General features: G+C 35.4%; 1 protein-coding gene across 1 annotated transcript in view; it reads left to right on the top strand.

Annotated features, from left to right (window-relative positions):
• Positions 1–21519, top strand: part of P5CDh1 (delta-1-Pyrroline-5-carboxylate dehydrogenase 1) — a 59575-nt gene extending 38056 nt beyond the window's left edge. The window contains exons 9-12 of the mRNA XM_083135424.1: positions 4089–4267; positions 7894–8085; positions 10279–10397; positions 19557–21519. Coding sequence (XP_082991550.1) covers positions 4089–4267; positions 7894–8085; positions 10279–10397; positions 19557–19711 — 645 coding nt within the window. The 3' untranslated portion in view covers positions 19712–21519. The remainder of the gene's footprint in view (positions 1–4088; positions 4268–7893; positions 8086–10278; positions 10398–19556) is intronic.
• The last annotated feature ends 2489 nt before the right edge of the window (positions 21520–24008 follow it).

Genomic DNA, 24008 nt, shown 5'->3' with positions numbered 1-24008 from the left:
CACTTAATAACTGAAGAGGATCTTAGTGATTTAGGTTGAGATCTAGAGTTAAGTAAGGGTAAAGCAGAACTGCTTGCATCGCGATTAAAAGGATGGCATTTATTGGAGTGTGACACTAGAGTTACTTTTTCCGGCAACGCCAAAAATGCTTTGTAGATATGTATGCTGAAGATAAGGACCTTGTTTTCTGTTGTAACATCGATGGTCTATTAGAGTGACTAGATATTGTCCATAAAAGTGAAGAATGGAGTTTGTTTTTAGACTCTTGGAAAACAAGTTTGAAAGGAGTTGTACTGTACAATGGAAATAAATATCCAAGCATTCCCATAGCATATTCCTGGGGCATGAAGGAAAGTTATGAAAACATGACACTGTTAACAAATATCCAGTACTGTAAATTCTCTTGGCAGATATGTGGAGATTTAAAAGTTATTGCTATACTCTTAGGATTGCAACTAGGTTACACCAAATTTTGCTGTTTCCTGTGTAAATAGGACAGCAGAGATAGAAAAAATCATTATGTTAAAAAGAACTGCCCGAAGAGAGAGTCACTCATCGCAGGACAGGAGAATGTTGTTCATCCACCACTTGTAAGTACAGACAAAAATCTTACTGCCTCCTCTCCACATAAAGCTTGGTCTGATGAAGAATTTTGTAAAAGGAATGGACCGTGAGGGTAGTGGATTTATGTTCCTGAAAGAGAAGTTTCCGCAAATTACTGAGGCGAAACTAAAAGAGGCAATATTTGTTGGCCCTCAAATCAGGAAACTAATGAAAGATAATGGTTTTGAAAAGAGCCTAAATGAGCTGGAATTGGCTGCTTGGCAATCTTTGAAGGAAGTAAGCATAAATATCCTCCGAAACTACAAGTCAGAAAATTACAGAGAACTTGTCAGTAATTTGATTCAGAACTATCATGCTCTGGAGAGTAATATGTCTCTGAAGATACACTTTTCAAGACTCCCACCTCGATTTCTTCCTGCAAAACCTTGGGACAATGAGCGAGGAACATGGAGAACGTTTCCACCAGGAAATTGGTGAAATGGAAAGGCGCTACCAGGGAAAATGGACTCCAAATATGTTGGCAGATTATTGCTGGACACTAAAAGTGATGTTCCTCAGGCAAAGTGCAGCCGAAAATCAAGTTCGAAGACATTCTAGATATGCCATTGTAAAAAATATTGCATCGTATCACTATAAAGCTATATAAGATTTGTATGTACCTGATATTTTGCATGTACCCTGTTACTCAAATTTCATGGGTGATGGAAAAATTCTGTAATTAGATTTGAAACCAGCACATCAAATTCAATTAGAATCACCCACAACTTATCTTTTAACAGACAACAACTTCAATTTTGTTGGACAGTGTAATCGAAAGTGATATTCCATGGATAGCAGGAGGAATTTGGGCAAAGAAAGTAAATTTGTGTTATTGGTTACAAATAAATATTTACTTTTAATGAACTATCATAAAATTAAAATTATTGTATTCATTAATTACATCATGCAAATGGCATAGTAAGCCCGTTAGTCCGTAAGGGCTCAATTTTTTTAAAAAAGTGAGAAACTAACATTTTCAAAAAGCTATAACTAAAAGAGAAAGTCAGTAGCAGAGCTCAAATATTTTCTGCCAAAACTTTGGATGTACAGTAGGCGCCCTCTTGTTCGGCCACCTCTGGACCGAACTGTAGGCCAAACTAAAAAATGGCCAAACGAACCGAAGTTATGAAAAGAAGACCAATAAATCCTATAAACGGTATGGCCATACATTAAAATTAGTTATATGGTACTTTAAACCACTCTCAATGTATTTTCTATTTTTGCGCCAGTCATTAACTGGACTTTTACAGACTTTAAGATCGTTACAAATACTTTGGACTGATTCACCTTTATCTATGCACTCTAGAGCCTGTAATCTTTGTTCTATAGTCACAAATGTACGTTTCCGTTTAGCACTCATTTTCCAATAGTACACGTACACACAAAAAATGCAGTGCACAGAACGGTACAGTACAAACAAAAGAACAAACAAATGCGAGCAGTAAGTCCGCACAATAGCAAGAGATGTAGACGACTTATCTGTACAGCACAATACTTTCCAGTGCTAGACAAACAAGTGGTGACTTGTCGCCGGCAAGGCAGCAGGGTCGGGCTGAACCAACCGAAGCCGAACTAGAGGGTGCCTACTGTATATGTTTCCTCTAAAAAAAAATGAAAGCTCTGATGTGACATTACTTTCTTACTAAAGAAACTAAAGAAAATCCTAAATTTTGATTGTTTTGACCTTAAATTTCAGCCATTTGCATTTGAGATTGTGAAAAAAGGCACAGGACATAAAATAAAGCTTGAAATGTAGTGAAAACATTGTTTTTTACCACAGCTTTCTTTCATCTTTCTTAGCTGAGTTTTCATAATTATCGAAACTGTCTGCAAGAATAATGCCTGAAGTCATGAAACAAACAATAACCGCCATAATTAAAAGAAGTCAAGTTTCAGAAAAATAATGCCTACTCTAAACTACCCTTGCTAAGGGGTTAGAATAACAAGAATTATATATATATATGGTCAAACAAGCAGTGCTGGACAATTCAGTATGGACTGACCCATATGCATTCCAGGCAAAATCTCTTGTCTTAGCGCAATTTCTGTGAGCCAAAAGTGTATAAACATCACAGTAATGCTTCTCCCATGTTTTCAACATTTCTAACAATGTTATTTGTACTCTTATTAGTGGTAATTTGTGTGTGTTTTAGGGCCATTTTTCAAAAATTAAACTCTGTGCCACTGGAAACAATAGTTCATGCATTGAATACTGAAACCTGTGATGATTTTATGAACAATATTACCTTTCTGATTTTTTAATATTATGTTGAACATATATTGATTCTGCTGTGTAACAATTTTCAATGTGGTAAAACCTGGAATTCCCTATCAAAGAATTACCCGAAGTGGAGTGTATTTTTCATCACAATACCCTAAAATTAATTCTACTAGCTCCTCACCTTTCGAGAAAACAGAATATTCAATTAAAATTTAATCCTCCCTGATACAAAAGGTACGATTATTAACATCTCCTATAATAAAAATTAATTATTTCATATATTTAATAAATCCCAACACTGTACTAATAATCTATAACAAACTAATTTATATGTACTAAGCATATAACCAACCACAATAAAATTCCTTTTCATATATAAACAATTTATAAACAAAATTTAAATAGTAATAAAATTTCTATCAAAATATATCGAATTGCACGACTAACTACTCAATGTAAATGAATATTCTAACTAACAGAAATATTTTGATACTATTCAAACTAGGCACACCTTCTGAGCAGGTAAGAATGGTAACACAGTTATTTTCTGTTAGGACTGTTCTTCTCCTCTCCCAACAATACCTAAATCATCACAATATTTCACATAGTTATTCCATATTTTGTGTCATATAGTACATTCGTTCGTCCACCTATTTTCTGAAAATCTTTCAACATATTTGTTGGACAAGTCTAATATTACATATATTTGTCATATTGGATCAAGTATCTATCAGTAAAAAAAATTGGATGCAAATCCATGACTATGAAGCAACCTGCTCTGGGTTATTTCATGTGGAATGGGTCATAGCATATTTTCTAGTTTCATCATCCATGTTAGATGTTAGTGATGTATCAAATATATCATGTTCTCCTAACTTGTTTATGAGAGTAAACTTTTTTCTGTTCTTGTATTCTTTTGTTACTAACTTTAATTAGAAAATATGAAACTGAAGCCAGTCTTGTATATGCTTTGTCCTTCTTTTTGTTGTAATACATCATGATCTTATAAGTCAGAGAGGCTTTCTGTGTTTCTTAATGATTCATTTATTAAGCAAAACTGTTAACTAACCTCTACAACCAAGCTGGTCGATCGTAAGGTAGGTTTCAGTTATTTATGCAGCCATGTGTGTATGTGTGTGTGTGTGTGTGAGAGAGAGAGAGAGAGAGAGAGAGAGAGAGAGAGAGAGAGAGAGAGAGAGAGAATATACATGACGGTAGTGTAATTTGCAGTGCAATTATTTGAAAACTTCATTTTATATTTTAGTTGAAAGAGTGCCTCGTGGAGATTGCAAAAACATTGAAAATGGGTCCAGTTACAGAATATGATACTTTCTTGTCTGCAGTAATTGATGATAAGGCATTCAAGAGGATAAAGAGTTATCAGGACCATGCAAAGAAGACTAGCACGCTGAAAATAATTTCTGGAGGAGGCTGCGATGACAGGTAAACTCGCTGTCATACACTTTATTTTGTTTTACTTTATTGCTTTCTTTTCCTGATTACACTATTCATGTGGAAAATTAAGCAGTACTGATGTACATGTTTTGGAATTCGTGGCAACTTTGTTTCCTGCCAAACAGGTAGCCCCGTTTGATGTGCTTCTGAATGCCACCAATAAATGGGTGGAATGGACCGTCACAGACATTGGACACTCTTACTATAAGATAATCATACTTTCAAATGTGAAACATCTTTTGAAACAATATACTGTACTGATAGTGTACTGTGATGAATACAGTGATGCTCATTAAATTAATAACCAGTACCCCTCAAAGTAGTCTCCCAGATTGTCCATGGTACATTGCTATTGGTTGCATGAGTCACTTTTTTTTTTTTTTTTTTTTTTTTTTTTGCAGAAACATGAAATATGAAGTAACAAGCTGTAAAGGTTTCCATGTATTTGAAGGCGAGACTTTAAGTACTGAACACAAACTTTCTAAAGTCTGAATTATCTGTGAAATATGGAGAATTACAGAAAATTGATTAATTCTGCTACAAATATTTCAGAAGCAAAGATAGACTCCTTCTCACAGGAATAAACGTAATACTATAATAACTACATAAATGTGTTGTTAGAAATGAAATCTTTATTTTGTATGATAAGCAGTGCTCTAAGTGAGGGGGGGATGTGGGAGGATGGGATGCTCCCCCAACTAGCTGGTCTCCGTGGTTAGCACACCGTGCTATGAAGCAAGAGGTCCTGGGATTGAATCCAGCCCTGGTCATTCATGTTCCTTGTGAGTGTCCTTTTCATCAATTTCATCATATCATCCCTCTTCCTCGTCTTTGCAATTAGCCAAAAAGGCAAAGGCAAAGTGTTCCCCTGTGCTTAGCACCACGTATAGGAGGTGTGAAGGTAACGCCCCACACTTTCTTGGTCCGGTCGTGAGTGGGGGTGATGTGATCAGCATCACGCCCCTGACCGCCTTTACCCCCCAGGGTTTCCCCCAGGTACCCATGTTATTCGATGCTGGGTAGGCACCGGGGCTGCTGCCATCATTAGAAAAGTTCCCGGATTTGAACCGGCCGGGGATCGAACACGGGACCTTTAGTATGGTAGTCAGACGCGTTACCAACTGAGCCACCGCGGCAATTAGCAATTAGCCAAAAGAGGCATAAAACCGAAGTAAAATAAACCAAATCAATCAGTCACTCGTTTGACTGCCACTTCAGTTCAGGTTCATATTCACGTGCTCTTTTTTGTCTATTGCAAGTGTAGTGTAACATGCTATTATCTTCATGATGGTGCATGTGACATGTTTCACAGAAAATCAATTTCTGTACCTCACTTAATCGAGTTGCACCCACTTAGCACCAAGCTTGTGCAATTTGAGGACATCATAAAATGTGACATTCCTGTATGCCTGACTAATTCCTGCACAATCCAGCACCTGTTTTCTTGTAAGTATTTTTTGATAACTGCCACTGACATACCTTTGCACATGTACACAACGTCCACTATGCTGCAGGTTTGCTGTTGATACTCACCCACATTGGAATGCCTGCACCCACATTGTCACTTTTCTGTATTGCATATCATGATCACCCACTGCTTCCTGTAGTTCTGCATGACTCTCACAACAGGGTGTCGACCAGTCAAGAATATGTAAAGAAATCAACAAGTAGGTCAAGATGTCAATAAAATATACTTGTGGTCAAGAACTTTGCTATCAATATGAGTGATTGATAGAGGCACATATTTTTGGTAAATAAGAGAGCAACATTTTGGTACATAAACAGTTAAATTCTGGTTCAAAAGCAGTAAATAAAATAAAATTTTGCTGTTATAGCAATGAAAAAGCAGTATATAAAATGATATTTTTGTTTTAAAAATGTGAATATAATCCCAAATTTGATTTAAAACCTGCAATTACTACACAAAATAAATGTATCCCTTCTAATAGCACATTTATGTTGTTACCAGAATATTAAGTTTATTACTGTATAAAGGGGTTCTTTTTGCTTCTCAAATATTTACAGCAGAATTAACCAATTTTCTCTTAGGATAATTCTGACTTCAGAAAGTGTCGCATCTGTAAATAAACTCTAAATTTCGTGTTTAAGAGTCTATTTCACATTTTGCAGCTCAGTTCTCATTATTTCGGGACAAAACAATGTGGGAAAAGGCACCTCGCACCTTTCAGAAATATGAAAGTGAACATTACAATGTGTTATTTCACATTTTGTGTTTTCGTCAAAAACGAAATATGCATGCTAGTGATTGATTAATTTAGTTAATTTTACTTCACTTTTCTGTCCCTTTGGCTAATCGCGAAGATGAGGTGAATGGTGGTAAGATAAGGTGGATGAAGGCACAATCACAAATATATAGGAACGACAACACGAGTCCAGATGCCAGAGCCTAGCTAGTCTGACAAATGCAGTCCAGGATACATTAATACATAAAGCAAGTGTAATTCTATTGTTAAATACAGCTTCAGTTTCAATCTTAACTGGCCTTTCTCATTAAATAAATATTTATTTTCTTAATTGCTAATTTCCACCATTAATTTAGTAAGAAAACTGAAAACTGAAAAAAAGGTCAAGAAAGAGTCAAGAATTCTGGATTTGTTTTTGTGGTAGACATCATGAACTTGTGCCACAGAGAAGCGTCAAGTAAGGACGCTGCTCCACTTTGCTGACTTCCATCTTTGAATAGTGCTGACAACACACTAGCTGTTTGATTGCTCACTAATGCAACCACTGCCTATATACCTCATCTAGTCATGGCATTCAGAAGCACATCCAATAGGCTTTAAAACATGTATTCTGATATTGCAGTGTTGCCACTTATGAGGCAGAAAAAAATATCCATGAATTCCATGACACATATAAGCTAAATTTCACAAAATTGTTTTCCTATTCCTCCACTTATTTTTAGTTGTGTGGATTCTAGTAATGTGGTGAAGTTATAAATTTTCCAATTATGGTACATACACAGATTGTCTTCAACTTTATAATAACCCAAACTGTTTCCTGTAGTAAATAAAAATTGCATTAAATTTTTTTCATTTCTACACTTCAGATAGCCTAAACATGATTCATTTTTAAAATTCCTTTTTTCTTTATTTCTTTTTTGCCAATTTATGGCACAAAAATTGTACCTTTATCAAATTTTATGAAACCTCAAATTAATGAATGGAAAAGAGATTACCCAAATGCTACTTTACTTCCTTTATTAAAGTTGTTCCTGTTAAGAGTTTAAAAAGTTTTTTTTTAACAAATTACATTGTGAGAAAGTTTTTAAATTTATATTTATTTGACACCTTTAAGTCATATAGAATGCAACTATTTAATTATACTAGGTATCCCACATAAAACTGGCCCGCCTGTTCTGCATGGAAACGTGCACTGGCCAGTTGTACGTGGAACACCCGGTATTTTGTATGTTAGAGTTCTGGTTTATTTCACATTAATTTAGGATATGCTGATTTGTTTAAATATTGTTATTCAAGAATTCATTTGTATTATCTTGTGGAGAAGTAAAGTTATATTAAGATTAGGTCAATATGTAAGTATTTGTAATCTTAAGAGGAATATAAAATGTTATATTTTTTTCATTGTTTCAGTGTTGGTTATTATATTGAACCGACAATTATTGAGAGTGCAGATCCATGTAATAAGACTATGACAGAGGAAATTTTTGGACCAATAGTGACAATATATCCATTTGATGACAAAATGGTTAATGATGAAATATTTGATGTTATCTCTGAAAGCGTTGGTTTTGCTCTTACTGGAGCAGTGTTTGCACAAGATGAGTGAGTATTTTTTAAGAATAATATTTGAACACTTCATGTAGCTAAGGGAAATTTTAAATATCTGAAATGGTTTGAACAATAGTTTCTTCCAGAGAACCAAATAGTTAAGGATATTCAGAAAGAATACAGGCTAGTGTGAAAGATTTCTGAGCAATGATTAAGGTCTAGAGCTTTAAGTATTAAAAATGTGAAAAATATTTTTGTGCCCTTAAAATTAGTTCCTAAAAATTGCAAAAAAATTTGGGTAACATATAATTGGTACTGTTCACATGCTTACATATTTATTAGGGGTGGACGGATACGATAATTTTACTGTTATCGATAAGTGGTTGTGTGTATTAAACAGTAAACTTTCATTTTTGTCACTGAAGTTTCCAGGTTTGTGTCCTAGCCTGAATAATTATGTTCTATATTAGTATTTCTTCATCAATTCATTTAATCATCACGTATCATCATTGTTGTGTTTAGCGAAAAGCTACAGAAAGATGGCCGGGGACTTTGTCCTATAAAACTGTAAAATATGTATGTAATTATGTCATATAAATTGGAAAATATGTCATGAAAAATTACAAATATATCAGAAAAATGCAGAAATATTCCCAGTAAAGTCAAAAATATGTACAACAGTACTCTCAAATTTCTCCCATACCCAATAGAGTAGAGTAGGGGCTGTAATGTACCAAATGTTATTTTTACTTTTGACTGATTTTTGTGAAAATCGAAAAAGGCAAAGAAATGAGAACGAAACTTCTTTACTTCCCGTGCAACAATGAGAGAGAATATTTTTCCTCAATAATGTTTGCACGGCTATCAATTGTCGGCGGGATAAAAAAAGTGGGGTATTATTGTTCTGTACTAAGAAAAGACGACATCTTTCTTCCTCCGTAATTTCCATATCCTGCCATCGACGAAAAAATTATGAAATAACCGATTATGTGCGAGAGAATTACGAAATTATACAGAAATATGTCTTATTACAACAAAATTGAAGAAATATGTTGAAAAATGCAAAATTGGTGAAATATGTCAAAATATGCTTTGTCAAATTTGTCTATTTCGGCTGATTTTCATCAGATATGTAAAGATCTCACCCCAATATTAGATCCGAAGCCAAATGAAAAATATGTTATAACAAAGTCCCATACCCTAGTGATGGTAAAGAACAAACAAAAAAAACTTTACAGTGTAACCTCGATTTTATGCTTTTCAAAGGACCAAGATGAAAATCCTTAAAATGCATGAACATATAATATCCGGCAAAATTATTAGCAATGCCCTATTGGGGACACGAAGATTGAATGGATAATGCTGGAAAATGTAAAATTGGGAAAATAACATTGGGGTTTCACTGTGTACATTTACTCTACAAAAGTAAGCATTTGAGTTTGCAAACATGAAAATAACAAAATGGATTTACTGGATCGGTAATTTTACTCATATGCCTATGTTAGACAATACTGATACAGTACCAATTAATCTGTTCATACCTAATATTTATATGCAATAGTCTGTGTAATTTTGTGAAAATTTACTCAGATTTTTTTTTCATAATTTAATGAACAGAGTGTACATTTGATGTTAATGGAATTTTCTAAGGACTAACTATAGAAATAAACACTCACTCAGTACTTCCACACTTCATTTATTTATGCTGCATGTGTACAAGAGATGCAATTCAACTACAGTAATATTATTTTACTGCATATAAGTCTTTATTTTGTAGCATTTTGTGAAGTGAAAGGGAAAAATTTTCTATCAACTGTGTAATGTCAAAATGAGTGTACAATGGAACACCAGTTTTACATTTTGCATTTAGCACATTAATGTTGTTAGTGGAGTATTATTACATGTAGTCCTGTGTACAGAAGTTCATTTTCCATCCCAAAATTAATCAGTATTTCTAGATTGTTTATAACCTGCAAGGTAAATCTAAACATGGTGAATGTTGTGTCAGTAAATGAACCAAATATCATGTTTATTTCACATTTTGCATTTAATTTTGTATTTCGTGATAAAATATTGTAGAAAATGTTTACAAAACATCAAATATGTGTAATCTGACATTTCATGTTTCCATAATAAAAAAATGAAATTTGAATGTCGCTACTTGTTAATATGACTGTGACTACATGGACATTTCTGACATATGTTACAAGAATGATATTGCATGTTAATTTTTTTAAATAATTGCAGAGCATACCTGAATAAAGCACTGGATCGATTGAAGTACGCTGCAGGGAATTTTTACATTAATGACAAATCAACTGGATCTGTTGTTGGACAGCAGCCTTTTGGAGGAGCAAGATTATCAGGTTAGTGCTCTATTTCATATTCTCTTTGATGTCACAGTGGTGGGTGCAAAGCGATTCGAAAGGATTTGCCTTGTTTGTCCAAGATTGAAGCATATGTGAAGTGTCTGCATGACAACTTACAATATCTTCAAGCCTATTCCCTCCACATTCCATTATTCTTAAAAAAGAGAAGACACTGCAAACATCTTGAAGAATCATCATGTTTGATATATATAAATGTTTATCAAGAGATGAAGAAACTCTTTTTGACCGTAAACCTTAAGCACGTAAACAAATCTGTGTTTATTTCAACCTACAATATGTGTTTAGCTTCTTTAGGCTCACCTGACAATATATTTTGCGTGCCGACCTCCATGTTGGAGTGGTTAACACAGCATGCTATGATGCCAGGGGTCCTGGATTTGAATTCTGACCTGGGTATGGATGTTTATTGTGAGTGTCCCATCGTCAATTGCATCATATCGTCACTCATCCTCATTGTTGCAATTAGCCAAAAGTGGCAAAAATTGAAATAAAAAATATAAGGCATCATTTCGCTAAGTAGCTGTAGTCCAGTTAGGCATGTATGTACTTGCTTGTTTAGTTATCCAAACTTTTGCCATATCACGTGGCTTCTTCAGAAGTTAAGACAAGAATAGTCCACGTTTCAAACATGAAGGTAAGTTGGGTTAAAGAAAGGTTAAAAAAATATAGAAGACAGTCCTTCCTACTCTATCTTAGGTTGGCGACTGACTGTCTTGTTGAATATGGCTGCCTGGCTGACAGTAAGTAAAACAAGTACGAGGGTCTTTCGGAAAGTAACTTCCGTTTGGGTATAAAAGAAACTCCAGGACATTGTGAGAGTTTTTATTATATACAACTGAAAGAGACAACTCTAAGCTGTTTCTACATAAGCACTGTTTCTGTTGAGACTCTTATCATATCGGCAAACAAGGTTTACAATACCCATGTCAAAGAAATCTGCCATCTGTGCATTCAGCCATGCAGTAACACTGTACTTGAGCAACTGTGTTTTGGGACAGAAAAGGGATACTGTTGGTGGAATTCCTGGAACGAGGAACACAATGAACACCCAAGTGTATTGTGAAATCTTGAAGAAATTGCGACGAGCAATTGAAAACAGGTGACGTAGCATGTTGAGTTCTGGCATTGTTCTTGTGCATGAACGCTTGCCCGCATACTGCTGCTCGAACCAAGGACCTTCTCCAACATTTTCAGTGGGAATTGTTTGACCACCCTGCTTACATCCCAGATTTGCCCCCTAGCGATTATCACCTTTTTCCACAAATGAAGAAGTGGCTAGGGGCACAGTGCTTCAACAATGACCAGGAGCTCAAGGACAGTGTTACTGCCTGGCTGAATGCACAGGCGGCAGATGTCTTTGACATGGGTATTGTAAACCTTGTTCGCTAATATGATAAGTATCTCAACAGAAACGGTGCTTATGTAGAAAAATAGCTTAGACTTGTCCCTTTCAGTTGTATATAATAAAAACTCTCACAGTAACAATGTCCTGGTGTTTCTTTTATACCCAAACCAAAGTTACTTTCCGAATGACCCTCGTACATTCCAGCTTTTTAACAAAAAATAAATTTTGTACATTTCTTATTTTGCATTTCTTCTCTGCCTCTTCAGGTCAGGTCTTCAAGTCCACTTTATGCACAGATAGGCTATTTGGGACTGGACCTACAGTTTAAAATAGGATCCAAACCACTGTGCAATGTTCCTCCATTGGATATCGAGCCTGGGTCTTCAGGCTAAGTGCAATGATTATAATGAATGATTACTAGATGGAATTAGTAAAGGAAAATTCAGAAAGGAGCATCCGAATCTAGGCTACGACTTCTCTGATGAGATTGTGCATCAACCATGTAGAGTGCTCAGCCACTGAAATTATTTCATCTTCTGACAAATACTTATGCTCTGTTGGAATTTAAAAAATGTGGTTTCTACTGTGTGAAATGTCAAACAATTACAATAGTTCATCATACGATCTCATCATTTTGATTCACCTAGAGAGCTAGAAAATAGACTGGATTCGCTAAAAAGTACCTTTTGGCACAAGGTAGTGACAGAGCTCTGCAGTCAGATCTGATATTGTAAAACATGTAATCCTTCAGCATTCATAATTTCATCGCATTTCAGTGAAAACATTACTTTGACATCCTTGCTTGTCTTTTTATCACCAGAGTTTTGTTTCAAAATGGAGGTGTTCCACAGCCAGCATTCCCCAGACCTTCTGCCACGTAACTCCGCAGGTGACAAAAAGAAAGCATATGAATTTATCACCCCCACAGAGGCAATCGTTAGTCTTCTGAAGCAATATTTACACCATTTATCTTTTCCATTGTTTTTCTGTCTCGTCAAGTTATTGTTAACTTTGCTAACAGAAATGGATCATAACTGAAGAAATTCTTGATAGATTAACCACAAAAACCTCAATATGTTGTATTTAAAGGGCACTTCTTTACAACTTGAAAAGCTCATCGCGGTGGATGATGATTAAATGAAATAGAACACGATATAACATACATATCCTGCAATAGATGTAAAATCACACAACTTAGAGTATTTCCAAGCCATTATAGCAGACTACAGTTACCCACAATTCCTAAAATCCATCATGTTCATCACCACCTGTATGAATGAAAGTAGTGGTACCCATCAATGAAGTAACAAATGATAGTGCACTTATGAAGTTATCGATGAAATGTGGTGGATAGTTCTTTTTTCTTTAACTTCATCAGGTCTGATAATGCAAATGAGGAGAGTTAAACATCACCACTTGTAACTAAAGAGAATTGACTGTTTACATTGAGTAGTATTTTTATTCATCTCAGAAAAGTAAGACACTATATCCATGAATATGATACCCAAAATGGCAGAATAGTGACATAAAATAACCTAATTCAATCAAAGAATATGATATAATGTTTAGTGTTGAAATAGGATTCTAAGTAATTATATTTGTGGATGAAGTGTTTTATTTTTATTGTATGTTCAAGTAATGTACAACATTAAAGCACTATAAAATGTGAGCTGCATTTGAATCTTCAGGGATTAGAAGGTTTCACATCGAAGAAACCATCTAAATTTGGAAATTAGGCATAGTATATAAGATATGGAAATAAAATGGAAACATTCAATACCTTTGCATGCTAAGAAAATGGTGCAAAGTTGTTGACTTCCCTATTTTGGGATCTCTGCTTCTAATGCACATCTCACACTTTCAACAAAATTATTTGAACATCTGTGTACACTCCTGTTCATACAAAGTGACACACCTTACAGTTGGCAAGTAAGAGTGGCACTTTATCACAGCAAGAGTGTACAATGTAAATTGTGTGAAACTACTCAGTGTAAGTTATTTCTGATTATTCTCTGCAAAAATGGTCTTACACCAAGTCAGTAGAAATCCATTTACAGCTGGACATCACCACCTTTTGTGTTACATCAATTTGTCGTGTGAGAACCAGAGGGACATAACTCAAAATTTATCAGATTTACACAAGAGGGGAATAACGTATTTTTAGAAATACAGGTATGTCTGACTGAAGAGAATTAGTGTATTGGAGATATGTGACTGCTTTATCACTTGACAGAGATGGAGATGTGTTGCTCTGACTCCTCTTCAGAGGAGATAATAAAAATAAAGGGCCGTGGCTCGAAGGCCCTTGGAGGGCCTAGGCCCATCTCCCGACTTCCAGTCTCAATCCCACAATCCTACCTAGAGGTGTGGAGATCTTCAACTGGTAATGGGGTGACGTGGGCTCAGAACGTCGAACCCCAACCGTTATAGGAGATTTCCGAGACGAGGTTATGCTACTCACTCGTAGCTCCCCAATTTCCTCACAATGGTGGGTTGCCACTGGTCCTATACACAGGCCGAGAACTCTGAGAATGAACCCAGGCTGACTCGAACCCATGCTGTCCTGCAGTCGGAATCCAAAGCACAGTGCCTTAGACTGCAGGGCTACGGAGAAGGACCTTCAGAGGAGATACATTAAACAAAACCGAAAACCTCATTTTTGTTAGTTTTGTTTCTCTGGTACTCGGACGACAAATTGCAGCATAATTAAAATGGATATTTATTTTAATTTTATTAATTCCATGTAACATTTCATCTTCCGACTGGAATGTTCTTCAAAGTTATACAGCTTAATGACAGAGAAAGCAGGAAAGGTTTTTGGGTATCCATTGATGTGAGTAATCTTGAATCTGATTTTGACACTTTGTTCAAAGAGCTTCTTGTGTAAGGCAAAATAACAGATTACAGTGTATGGCAAAAATCACAAAGTGCCGATCTCCGTGACAGAGTGCTATGATGCTAGGAGCCCTAGTTTGAATTGCAGCATAGTCATGGGTGTTCTTTGTGAGTGTCGCTTCATCAATTACATCCCATCATCACTCATCCTCATCATCGTGATCAGCAGAAAATTGATGTTAAATAACAAAAATAAAATAAAATAAAAATTGACAAAGTTTAAGTTCACTTTATGCATAGATAAGCTAATTGGACTGGACCTACAGTTTAAAGTGGGATCTGAACCACTATGTGCCTCCAGGGGTTCCCCCTTGATTACAATCCAAGGACGATACCACTATGCCATCGGAGAGGCAGGACAAGAATGAGTGTCGCTAATACTTGCATATCTGAAATTCTCATTGTTACAGAGATTAGAGTGTGGAAGAAACTGCCTGCACCATCGGCTAACATTATTTGCCATCATAGTTTTAAGAAAAAACTAAACAACTTACTATTGTCCTAGCAACAACATTAACCTACATCAATGTTTATAATTGCATCTGCACATACACATCATGTAACACATACATATTACCCCCACAATACACTACTGATGACTTATTACATACATTTATTTCACAGTACAAATCGTATTATCTTCATTGTACGTATTATCATGTTTTTCTTTCTCTTATTGGTTCTTTGTATCTGTGAATAGGTTAGGTTGTAAGAATGGCACATTACGTCCAAACACTGCTGCTTAAATGAAAACTCATTCTATTCTATTCTTATGTGGTATGTACTATGAAAGTACAGGGTGTCTGTCTAGTTTTCAATCCTATAAATTATCATTGTTTCATCTGTTGTCAGGCATGCAATGGGAGACCAGAAAAGGCACCCAAAAGTCAACCTCACTTCCAATTATTACACACTGGTAACAGCAGTATTGCAGGCTAGCGAGGCTCTGGCAGCTGGACCATGGCCAGTATAATCCTCTGTGGAGTTGTGTTGTCCTGTGTTTGTTTGTCCTTGTGTGTGCTGAGTGCCCCTTTACAGCCTCAGGTTTTAACTAGGATATGGATATTTTATCCTCATAGACCATATAGTTTTAGTTCTTTTGTGGGATTTGATACGTTACAGAGGTTATCCTAGGGTTTTCATAAAAATATATTCATTTGTTTTGTCATCTGATAAATAAAAATTATGAACAATTGAGCAAGTTAGGTTCACAATTATACATATCATTGAAAAAGATATATGATCCCTTGATAACTTGGGAAGGAAGATTTACCGTTCATATTATCACGGTCATCTTATTAACTAATGAAGAAAATTATGTTCGGGTATTCATTGTTTGCTGTACAAGGTTGTACTCAATTGAGCGAAATCTTGCATATTGATGGATACATGCCAGAAAGGATTGTAGAAGAATACCACCCATTGCAACCTATTTTAACCTTACCTTGTACCTGACCGTTCTTGCATTCCAAGGAGGAAGAAAAGTTTCTATTCTCTTAAGCGGGAAGTGGCAATACAAAAACCAGTTCCCAGGTACGTAGTTTTTTCTCTGCACTTATTCTACAATTAACTTACACTTTCAGGTTACAAGAGACAAATACTAAATCTCTTCTAATGATTTTCTAAACTAGTAAAAATAGATAAAATTCCAAATAATAACATTAAGCATTCATTTGTTCACTGGTATGAAAACTATATGAAGACGACATTCAGCATAAGTCTATTTAAAAATAAAACCAATAGGATTTGTGTTCAAATATTTTATCAGGTACCGATATTTTCATTAATATTGGTAATTTTCCTATATCTGTGTTGCACAGGCAATCTGCAAAAATACATCTGTTCCTCCAGCCAGGAAAAGGTAGTGGTGTCAGTGTTAACAAATTATATACTGTCAATGTGTTGATATTCCCTGGCGAACTCCAGCTTTTGAAACTAGACCTTGATATTCAGAGACCATTTGATAAACGATACATAACATTTAGGTGTTAAAGTTAACACTTCCATTGGCAAATGTAATTCAATGGCAAAAAGTCTGATGCAAGAACCAGTGCACATAAGAAACCTAATGTTTCTGTGCTTTTCATAACTTCACTACAAGGGGGGATACAGTACAGGAGAACCCCAATTTTATATTCCCATATTTTACAATGAATAATCTTGATTACAAGGTGACGACGCTACCACTGCGCCATCGGGGAGGCCTACGTTGGATTGGAAGAGATTGTCCAATTGCCTGGCTGCCTAGACCCCCTGACATTGCACCCCTAGAATTCTTTTTGTGGGGCTATGTCAAAGAGACAGTGTGCAGCACTCCTGTCATTGATCCAGTGGCACAACCACAGGAGGGGCATTGCCCCCCTCCCCAACCTTGGTCGGAAATGAGTTCTAGGGGGGCAAAGGGGTCAAACATTGACGGCCAAGTGTACCTGCAAGGGTAATTACCGCCCACAACTTCAAATTTTATGCAAATAAAAATACTTTTCACAAAAATTCTTATTCTTATCAAGTTGAGAACCGTAGCTAGGAGACAGCGGGAGGCAGCCCTGGGTGCCGAATGATCTAAATGAAAAAAAGTTGTAAAATTTATTAATTGATTTGTGTTTTTTAAGTCTACTTTATGCACAGAAAGGCTAATTGAGACTGGGCCTATAGCTTAAAGTGGGTTCCGAACCACTATATGCCTCCACCGGGTATCGAACCTGGAACCCCTTGATCACAAAGTAACAATGTTACCACTACACCATTGGGGAGGCACAAAAGTTGTAAATGATATAATGCCATGGTGTTCCGTGAAATTATTTGCACAAAGAAACTTTGAATATGCACACAATTTTGTGTCCATGTCACTCCACATTGCATATATGTGAAACATATACATTGGTCTATGCATATATCGTGCATGAAAGTCATGTTAATTTAAAAAAAGAATTATATTTGAAATGCATTTATCAAGCATTTTCTGTCTTTCAAATATAGTTTATGTGCTTGTTTTGAGTTATTAATGTGAAATTGGAACGTGTTAAAAATAATTCAAATTGTTTGTTCGAACATAAATGCTTTAGCACCAACTTCTACCCCCTTTTTGCGTAATTTACGAGGATAATAACATCTTTGATACTACTAATAGTGATAATAATGTTGGTCCTGGGTTCGAATCCCGGCCTGGGTATGGATGTTTGCGAGTATCCATTCATCATGCCATCACTCATCCCCATCTTCATTAGACAAAAGTGGCACAAGAAGTGAAATAAAATAAAGCAAATCAATAATAATAATAATAATAATAATGTTATAATGACATTACTAGTATTAACATTATTATTATTATTATTGGGCGTTTATCCCAGTTAGGAAACTGCAACACGCAAGTTAAATGCCGTGTCTTGTATTTTTCTTAAAAAATTGCCACTTTCAAGTTCACCATAAGATGGGGCAAGACATTTTGAACCTAACCGTCCAAGTCCCATAAATTCGTCTCAATATACAAAATGACCCGTCATTGTCATGGGCATTCTCCAACATTGCGAGTATGAGTCAGTTTGAGTTCTTATATGTTGCAGTTATATGATATTATAATCCTGTGTAGAAATATCCACTTTATTACCTCACTGTACTCATAGATACTGAGCATGCATTATAAAAAAAATAGTTTAATATTGGACACAGCGAATTCTCTCTTTCCCTTCTGCTAGCAGTTAGTTTGGCAACAGTGCAATAGCACTGGCTGCATATTTGCTGAACTCATGTGCCTTCTAAAAGCGTATACTGTATAAGACACAATAAAACTTCATGCATTTGTAAATCAAATGGGACATGGTATGTCAATTACAAGTTGTGCTGTATGACATCAAAGTTGTAAAGTAACTTTAGGAACACCCTGTGAAATATATCCTGGTTGGTCATTTTCCATCTATTTTATACCATCTTTCAATGTAGAGTGTCATGTTCTAACTCTATGTGGCACAGACATGCAGATGATATTGTCCTATCAGGTTCTTCTTTGTTTACGAAACAGTCAAATCTTTCAGGTCTAGCAGTATAATTGCTGTTTGGCATGAAGACATGGAATGGAATCATGTAGTTGGTGGTGGAATTTCATTATTATTTTGTATTTTATTTTATTAATTTTCCTTTAATTTCACTTATAATTTGTGGGTTTGTACGATTTCATTCTGTTATCAATGTCCAATATAGCTATTTGCTTGAGTAATAATTGATGGAATATAGTTTACATTTGAATTGTATCCATATAATACTTTTTCAAAATAAAAAGAACATTAAAAACATTGGAACCTGCAAATGTTTTCTTTAGTTTGTGACAAACCATTCAAAAACAATGACAAAGAATAATTTATGCAATGGTTGCCTCTAGTTATGATCAGGAGTGATGTTATTTCATCCTCATTTTCCTCACCTCCTTGTAATCAAGGGGTCCTGGGTTTGATACCCGGCGGAGGTACATAGTGGTTTGGATTGCACTTTAAACTTTAGGTCCAGTCCCGATTAGCCTTAAGTGGACTTAAAACACCAAACCAATCAATCAATCCATCCTCATTTCCCTCTAAATTCTGAAAGTGAGAGCCAAACTCTGTGGTCACAATGCCAGGGATTCCAGGTTTGAATCCCAGTCTGGTCATGGGTGTTCTTTTTGAGTGTCCCTTCATTAATTGCATCATATCATCACTCACCCTCATCACCGTGATTAGCCAAAAGTGGCAGAAAAGTGATGCTAAATAACAAAAATCAAACCAAAAGTGAGAATTTGGTAGAGTGGCATTGTTTGTGTACCCTTTCCTCATTTAGCAATATTAACCTATTTAAAAGGTAGTAGACCAAGTTTAGACAAAAGGAATAGGGATAATTGTTGCTGTCACTGTATTTTTTTTTTGTAGGAACCAATGACAAAGCTGGTGGACCTCATTATGTCCTGCGCTGGGCTTCCCCACAGGCCATAAAGGAAACGTTCGTCCCTATTAGGGAGTGGACCTACCCATACATGGTACCTGAATCAGAACCTCAGAAGATAGCTGGAAGAAAAGCATGTTAGATATTTGAACCAAGTTCACGATTGGACTTCCACCATTTGTTGTAAAATCAGCCTGTATAGTGTCTTCATTGTTAACATGATTGTGGTTTACGAGTATGGGCCTTTCTCTATCTTGAGCCTTTTTTTCAGTAGTGGAAACCAGAAATTTTGCTGATTTAGTACTGAAATATTTTTTAACATAACTGGAGTCAACTTTGTAAACCATTTTTGTTACGAGCAAATTGTAAACTGAAGTCATATACACCATGTGAGATCTTTCAGTTGATGCCTTGTCAAATAAATATATTTCTATTGTCTATATATGTATGTGTATATAGAGATATATTGTATAAGACTAAACAGAGATGTAATATTTATTTTCCTGTTACAAAAAATTGTTAATTTATATTATGTTGATGCAGTATTCGTACATTTCTGCATTAAAAATGCCATATTACTTCATGTCTTCACCTCATTGCTTTTGCCATTTGATAAAAGTATATCACGGTTTGAAAATTAAAAATGATTGTGTATGCTCTCTTCTGTAAATCGTCTCCCACTTCGTGGAGAGGAAGGAAAGAATTAATTGTTTTGGAATGTTAATTTGCCAGTTACCTTATATTTTGTGAACCTCTTGTGGTTTTCAAGTAACTTAATAAAAATTGTGTTTAGTTTAATGAATGGCAGAACCAGCCGATCTCAAAATTATTCTGAAGTTATGTGTATCATTCTGTAATCAATGTGTGTGAGATTGGAATGTTTATTTGTTCTCAAAAAAATAACTTATATCAAGTTTACTAATAAAACGTGAATAATTTTCTAAGTGAATTTTTGCCTGTCGATTCTCTTGTTACACCTCGACATTAAAACGTATTGTTCAACAAATTTTATATTTAATATAAAGATATGCTTGTGTTCCTGGTTTTTATCCCAATTTAATTGGTCGATGGCTTTATGGTAGATAACACAGAACTAAAGTTCCTGTTCTCTACTGAGATTTTTACATATTCGTGATACATATAATTTTTATTTTTAAAGAACCAGATGGAATATATATAGTCAAGTTATGTATTATAGACCGAAATAAGTTTGTAGGTTGTAAAGACTGAGTAACAAAAGTTTATTATTATGTGAATTGCACAAATGCCTTTCTTTACTATCTCATTATACATTTTGTGCATTTTGATGCTTCAGCATTTTAGGTAATTCTGTTGTATATTGAGGTTTGCAATGCTGAAATAATGCAGGAAATTGTTTGTAGTGTAAAACCAGGAAATATTAATGTTGACTGTATATACCATATCATTGTGAAAAGGTTTGAGTCTTCAGTGTATCACTGAAGTTGCTTAAATTTTAGATGTCATATTCAGTTATTATTTGGAATACTGGATGACATTGAAAAGAGTGTGCAGTGTAAAATAGTATAATATAAGAGTATATGTACTTTGCCAATAATCTTCAGTTGGCACGAGCTAGTGAGTTTGAAGATGACAATAAATTTTGAATGTTTGTTTGTTATTCCATGTTTTTATTTGTCTGGAATACTATCAAGGTTGTTATTTGACTGTGCTAGTCTATACCAATCGTGCAGACAATACAGAGCAGTAGGGTCTACGTATTATGTTAAAACAAGTAACTGTGAAACAAATAAAAGTCAGGTGTTGATATTTAGTAACAAAAATGTGTGTGCAACGAAGTGTACGTGTTAGTAGACACCAGTATTCAAATAAGCAATCGTGTTTGAACGTTGGTTGGTTTAGCACATGTCTGCAGAACATTGTAGTTCCAAGTGGACATAGCAAATTAATAATAAAAAACTGTATGACATTGCTATTGTTTAATTTTGTTTTATGTTTGTCATCTTCTGTCAAACCAATGTAAATACATAACAATTACTTGCACAATTGTAGTTTCTCATTGCTTGACTATCAGATTGCCATTAGTGGTAACAGTGGGGTTTAAAATTTTTGAAATTCAAAAAAATAAGTATTGAGTGTAGCTGTATGGAATGTTGTGAATGGAAGCCTGCAACTATTTTACGTCCAATGATCTACAAGGCATGAGATTTCTCATTACAGAACATCAGAAGTTATCTTATTCCTTTATTTTGATAATGTGATGTAGCACTTCAATGAATACGTACAGTCACGGATACTTCTGGGTTGTAACGACTCCATGTGCTTTCAATGGAATTATTACAACCCAAAAATGTCCGTGACTGTACATCTATGTAGAGTGACTCACAAGTGTATTGACAGCCTCAGTCTCCTAGTTACAAAATATGAGTTTCTATGGGCAATATAGATGAACCGCCATAGTCACAGAACAGGGACCTATCTTACATGCTGGAACCGAGACATGGTCTCCATCTTGGCTGAGGGTTTTTTTCTCCCAACCATTACCAAACTCATAAAGCACCAGTTCCCCAAGAGACAGTGGCAAAGTCAGCAGCTTAGTTCCGTGAAACAAACTGTTGCCCATGAGGTTGCATATTGTTGCAATACCCAATTGCAGAACTCCAGCCATCTGCCTGATGACAGGTTCTGTTGCGGTTCAATTTTATCACATTGTAAAACTAGTTTTTATTATTTTGCATTACCCGTCTGCCTTTTTAAGGCAGATCACAATGATTAACTTCAACTGTTGCTACACTTTGCAGAAAATCCTCTTGTTCCAGGTTTCAGACTTTTCACAAATCACTTCGACTGCCATGCGCTATTTAAAATTCTTTGTTTCAACCTGCTTTATATATATTTCCACTGCAAGTGAAAATCATCTTCCTTCAACCAAGATTTGTGAAATATACACGTATTTTTTTTTTCCATCAGAAGACCCTGCATTTACAACTTATCTTGAAACTTGTTCAACAGAACTTACACTAACAGCCATACACTGTGCTTACTTGAAAGAAAGTAGAAAGAGTAGGAAAGCAGTCACAAACAGATGGGGAAGTGGAACTAGAATTGATATCTGAAGTAATTCTTGAAGCTTCTTCAGAATTAATATGTTCCACAATGCACCGCCAATGTTGGGATCTGTGTGTTCAGAAACATGGGTGCAGCCAGGAAAAATGTAATTTGGAATGCTGGGCAAGTTGCATTTCAGGAAAGATTACCATGCAACGTGGAACATTGTACTTAAATAAGGGACTATCCCTTAAAATCTAGGATGGCTAGCAACCCTGTGAGTAACACTCCTTTGCTAATTCTATCTTTGGTTACCTACAAAATATAGCATATTTGTAAATTTGACAGCTGACAATTTGCAAACCATTATACCTAGGGCAAAACTGATTGCAGGTTTGTATTTCTGGTGATAATATGTGTGTTAGTACGTCACACACACTCTCTCTCTCTCTCTCATATTTAAAAAATAAACCTCAATCCAAGATGGTGATCGTGTTTCAGTTACAGTGTGTAAGGTTCCTGTTCCCTGACTATAGTATGCCCAAATTATCCATAACCATCGACATTTCAGAACTACAGAACTTGTCAGTTAACTTATGAATCCCCTTGGAAAAAAACACATGCTTGCATGCTTTGCTTTGCTTCACTTTGATCCACTTTGCTTGCTTGCTTTCATTCTTCCTTCCTTCCTCAACTGCAGAAATTGGAACTATGCATGGACAGCCAAGCTCGATTTGCTAGACCTGATAGTATCCATGACTTGAGTTGTATTGAACTACAGTTTAGACCATTAAGTTAAGGGAGAGTTCCTAAAGACAAATGGAAATAAATAATTGCAATTGAAAATTGTGAAATGGCTTGTCAATAAGCATTGCATCATTTTTCTGATTTATGTTCAAATTCAATTTTTTTTTACGTATAGAAGTTTCACTTTCTGGCAATATGCACACTTTTATCATATTGTATAACTCCAGAAATTTCTTTCTCCTCTGCTTTAACATAATAGATTTATGCCAAATGTAGTTTTAGAACTGCAATAACTAGAACATGAAACTTGATATGTAGATGGACATAATGAATGTTATTTCAAGGATAAACTTCATAATTTGTTAGTTGGATACCTCAAACTACACTAGTGTCCAAAATTAAAGCAACGAACAGAAATCCTTTCCTCCTGTGATTTTTTTTGTTCATAAATTTGCCAAGTTTAACCTGTTCCTATTGTGATTTTTTTTGTTGTTGATAAATCCTGGCAGGGTTGCCCACAGCGGGTTTTATGGTGCAGGTTCCGCCATCGAGATTTTTGGGGGAGATTTTTTCCTTCAAATAATATAAAATTCAACATTTATATCTTGTCCAAAATATATGTCAAAATTTTACACCTTAAATGCTCCATATTTAATCCATTAGAT

This window comes from Lepisma saccharinum, chromosome 14, assembly GCF_977018435.1.
Source record: "Lepisma saccharinum chromosome 14, izLepSacc3.1, whole genome shotgun sequence".
Classification (NCBI taxonomy): domain Eukaryota; kingdom Metazoa; phylum Arthropoda; class Insecta; order Zygentoma; family Lepismatidae; genus Lepisma; species Lepisma saccharinum.
This window is presented reverse-complemented; position numbering and strand designations above follow the sequence as displayed.